This window comes from Oncorhynchus kisutch, linkage group LG30 (assembly GCF_002021735.2).
Source record: "Oncorhynchus kisutch isolate 150728-3 linkage group LG30, Okis_V2, whole genome shotgun sequence".
NCBI lineage: Eukaryota > Metazoa > Chordata > Actinopteri > Salmoniformes > Salmonidae > Oncorhynchus > Oncorhynchus kisutch.
Genome location: NC_034203.2, coordinates 11,058,952 through 11,062,758, shown reverse-complemented (window position 1 = coordinate 11,062,758; position 3,807 = coordinate 11,058,952). Strand labels below are relative to the sequence as shown.

The 3,807-nt window shown below is 39.6% G+C and overlaps 1 protein-coding gene across 1 annotated transcript; it reads right to left on the bottom strand.

Annotated features, from left to right (window-relative positions):
• Positions 1–620: 620 nt before the first annotated feature.
• On the bottom strand, positions 621–2,396 carry rps28 (ribosomal protein S28). The gene is made up of 4 exons (XM_020467698.2): positions 2,308–2,396; positions 1,960–2,007; positions 1,390–1,514; positions 621–745 (listed from the first exon to the last, which is right to left on the bottom strand). Exons 1-3 carry the CDS (start codon positions 2,344–2,346, stop codon positions 1,392–1,394), a joined length of 210 nt encoding a protein of 69 aa, XP_020323287.1. The 5' UTR covers positions 2,347–2,396; the 3' UTR covers positions 621–745; positions 1,390–1,391.
• Between the last annotated feature and the right edge of the window lie 1,411 nt (positions 2,397–3,807).

The following is a 3,807-nucleotide window of genomic DNA, read 5'->3' as shown; positions in this document are numbered from 1 at the left end:
CATTCCATCTCTTAATATTTCAATCAAAGTTTAAAAAAATTTAACAAAATAAAATCACTGTAGTGGCATTGTTTAGGCCTACAATTAAACTAGTCTAAAGTACAGCCTGAAATCCACCCTTGCCCTCCTACCCACCCACGTGGATCTGAAACTATTGGATAGGCGTAAGCAATATAGTGAAAATCCCACCAAGTCTAGCCAATCCTTTCAAATCTACAGAAGTGCACAGGGGGGCCCCATGGCTCAATTTAAAATTCAGCAAATGTAGGTGAGCATTCCAAATACTGTACATTAGCAGCACACCATTTAGTTCCAGTGATGACCGAATCAGTACGCTGCTGCTGCTACTTCGTCCCCTTGTACAGTACATTTCTGTATGCTGCTCTTCTGACAAAAGGAGAGCAATCATTCAAATCAAACCTGTTAATGTTTTACTTTAGCACCTGCACACATTTTGCAGTAAATGGGAATTGTATGTCTAAAATACGATCATCAATGCAACAGGTGGCATCCAAACCATATTCAAGGACAAAGTGTACTTTAAAATAAACTACCATTAGTTAACTTTGGTTCACAACATGTCTACACACATTGGTCATTGAACAGGAAAAACACAAATCTTCACATTGAACAAATTTTTATTTTTTCTTAAACTGCACAAGTGAGATGTGGGGCCATTGCAGATGAACTGATGGGGTGTCTGCACCCCAGGCGTTGGTTTGGCATCTCACAACTTCGCCGGGCACTGCAACGAAAGATGCGGGAATTAATTACATTTATGCACATACCATTTTTTTTAACAGCAAAATAACAGACCCAAGGACATCATTTTAACAGACACCTACATATCCCTGGGATGACATACAAGTGGATGTAGAGCCTAATGACTTCCCAGTCCACCAACAATTATTTACCTTATACCCCAAAGTAATACTTTTATAGAGGTCGTGGTAAATGGTTTTGACTTCCCTTGAGGGCCATTGATAGCAACATTGGTTTATAGTTCCCTTGGATTGTCACACCAAAAGCTACTTCAGAAATCCTGCAGGATTGCAATTCCAGCCCTACTGCGACACAACTGATTCCTCTAAACTGCTCTTCACGACCAAGCTTAATTGAATCAGGCTGAAGCAAAAACATGCCCACCCAACTGCTGTCTAGGAGTACACATGACTGACCTAATATACATCAGGGCTCTCCAACCCTGTTCCTGGAGAACTACCATCCTGTATGTTCACTCCAACCCTAGCACACCTGATTTGAATAATTAGCTGGTTGATATGCTGAATCAGGTGAGTTACAGCTGGGGTTGAGTGAACCTACAGGACTATAGCTCTCCAGGAACAGGGTTGGAGAGCCCTGCTTTACATGGACAATAGTATGGCACACCTTTATCGCAGCCTTCTGGCTTCCCTTTCAGACTCCAGAAGTGTCAGCACATCACCCTCTCTGACTGGCCCCTTCACATTCCTGATGATCGACCGGTTGCTGTCATCCATGAACTCCACACGGACCTGAAAGAGACAAGACATGATACATTAGAACATGCAACAGCCACACACTACACTGTTTACAGATTCCATAACACAAAACCAAGGACCTAAATAATACATCTGATCACACCAGGTGTTTAAACGAGTGCATTTCTATAAATAAATTGCATTTCAATGTAGTGACAGTTGGGATACACATGTCATTGATTAACTACCTACCTTGTTTTACCATGACATGTTAGCTGGCTAATTTAGTGACCTTTTGCCACAACCAATCTTGCTAGCTATGCAGGATACTCTTACACATTAGCATGTGGTATAGCCAGAACAACAGACGTGGAATCAAGGAATACTAGTTAGTGCACAATACATCACCATTAGCAAACTAATATTGCTAACCATCGACATAAATTAACTAATTGGCTATCAAGTTAGGTAATACTACTAGCGTTTCAGTAACACATACCTGGGTACACTGTCCCTGGGAACCAGTTCTCCCGAGCACCTTGGTGACCTGGAGAAGAAGCGTAAAACGGTTAGTTAGCCAACTACACATCTGAGATAACGTGGGACGTATGAGTGCCTGTTTTTCAGCTAAATTACCTAGCGAGTGTTAATTAAGCTAGATAAATTAATGGTTGCTGTAATTTAGCACTTCCAGCACGCACAGCTCACCAAGCAATGAGGCTCCGTTCAAGTATAAACGTGGCAGGAACTTTTTTTAATTAAAATGAGCTTAAATGAAACACTGAGTATTTACGAATGTACACATTAATATATTGAAAGTCTCTTGAATATGATTGCGTTTTCTTACTCTTGCAAGCTTGATCGGCTGCACGCGGCTGGCATCCATATTGTCAAGTTGACTGGAAAGGAAGTCACGTGGTGAGAGTACTGTATATATTCAAACTGTAATCCAAATTATTTTCAACTTTTAATACATTTAGGCACTTTATAATTGTATTATTTCATATTATGTATGATATGCGTTTAAAAAATACATATCCCTGGATTAAAAACATAGTATATTTAAAATAAATGTACATTTCCGGTTCCGGTTCCGGTATTGTGGTTCACTCCATGAAATAGGCGGATGGGGGGATGAATAATCAGTATAATGCCTTTGATTTCTAATTATAGTTGCATAAAAAAAACATATTATTTTATAGGTATATTTTAATCGCAAAGACAAAACCTGATTAACTAATTGAAGCAGTGTGGAGTCTTACACCAATATAAAGTTGAATTTCGAAGGACTAGACAAAACAAATGCACTTGTAATGGCACTTACAAATATAGTCTATCAATAAAATGTGTCTATCAATGAAAATTTGAAGGGTAGTTTTTTATTTACATTGTTTTTAAATTAACCTTTATTTAACTAGGCAAGTCAGTTATGAACAAATTCCTATTTACAATGAAGGCCTAGCAAAAGGCAAAAGGCCTCCTGTGGGGACAGGGGCTGGGATTAAAAATACAAAATAAAAATATAGGACAAAACACACATCACGACAAGAGAGACAACACTACATAAAGTGAGACCTAAGACAACAACATAGCATGGGGGCAACACAACATTGTAGCAGCACAAAACATGGTACAAACATTGTTGGGCAAAGACAACGGCAAGAAGGTAGAGACAACAATACAGTGGGGCAAAAAAAGTATTTAGTCAGCCATCAATTGTGCAAGTTCTCCCACTTAAAAAGATGAGAGAGGCCTGTAATTTTCATCATAGGTACACTTCGACTATGACAGACAAAATGAGAAAAAAAATCCAGAAAATCACATTGTAGGATTTTTAATGAATTTATTTGCAAATTATGGTGGAAAATAAGTATTTGGTCACCTACAAACAAGCAAGATTTCTGGCTCTCACAGACCTGTAACTTCTTCTTTAAGAGGCTCCTCTGTCCTCCACTCGTTACCTGTATTAATGGCACCTGTTTGAACTTGTTATCAGTATAAAATACACCTGTCCACAACCTCAAACAGTCACACTCCAAAGTCCACTATGGCCAAGACCAAAGAGCTGTCAAAGGACACCAAAAACAAAAGTGTAGACCTGCACCAGGCTGGGAAGACTGAATCTGCAATAGGTAAGCAGCTTGGTTTGAAGAAATCAACTGTGGGAGCAATTATTAGGAAATGGAAGACATACAAGACCACTGATAATCTCCCTCGATCTGGGGCTCCACGCAAGATCTCACGTCGTGGGGTCAAAATGATCACAAGAATGGTGAGCAAAAATCCCAGAACCACACGGGGGGACCTAGTGAATGACCTGCAGAGAGCTGGGACCAAAGTAACAAAG

Excerpts from the sequence above, each read along its gene's own strand:
- rps28 (XM_020467698.2), bottom strand. The coding sequence starts at position 2,346 with ATGGATGCCAGCCGCGTGCAGCCGATCAAGCTTGCAAGA. Across the intron at positions 2,008-2,307 it reads AGCCGATCAAGCTTGCAAGA|GTCACCAAGGTGCTCGGGAG; the intron begins GTAAGAAAACGC and ends CTTCTTCTCCAG. Across the intron at positions 1,515-1,959 it reads CCCAGGGACAGTGTACCCAG|GTCCGTGTGGAGTTCATGGA; the intron begins GTATGTGTTACT and ends TGTCTCTTTCAG.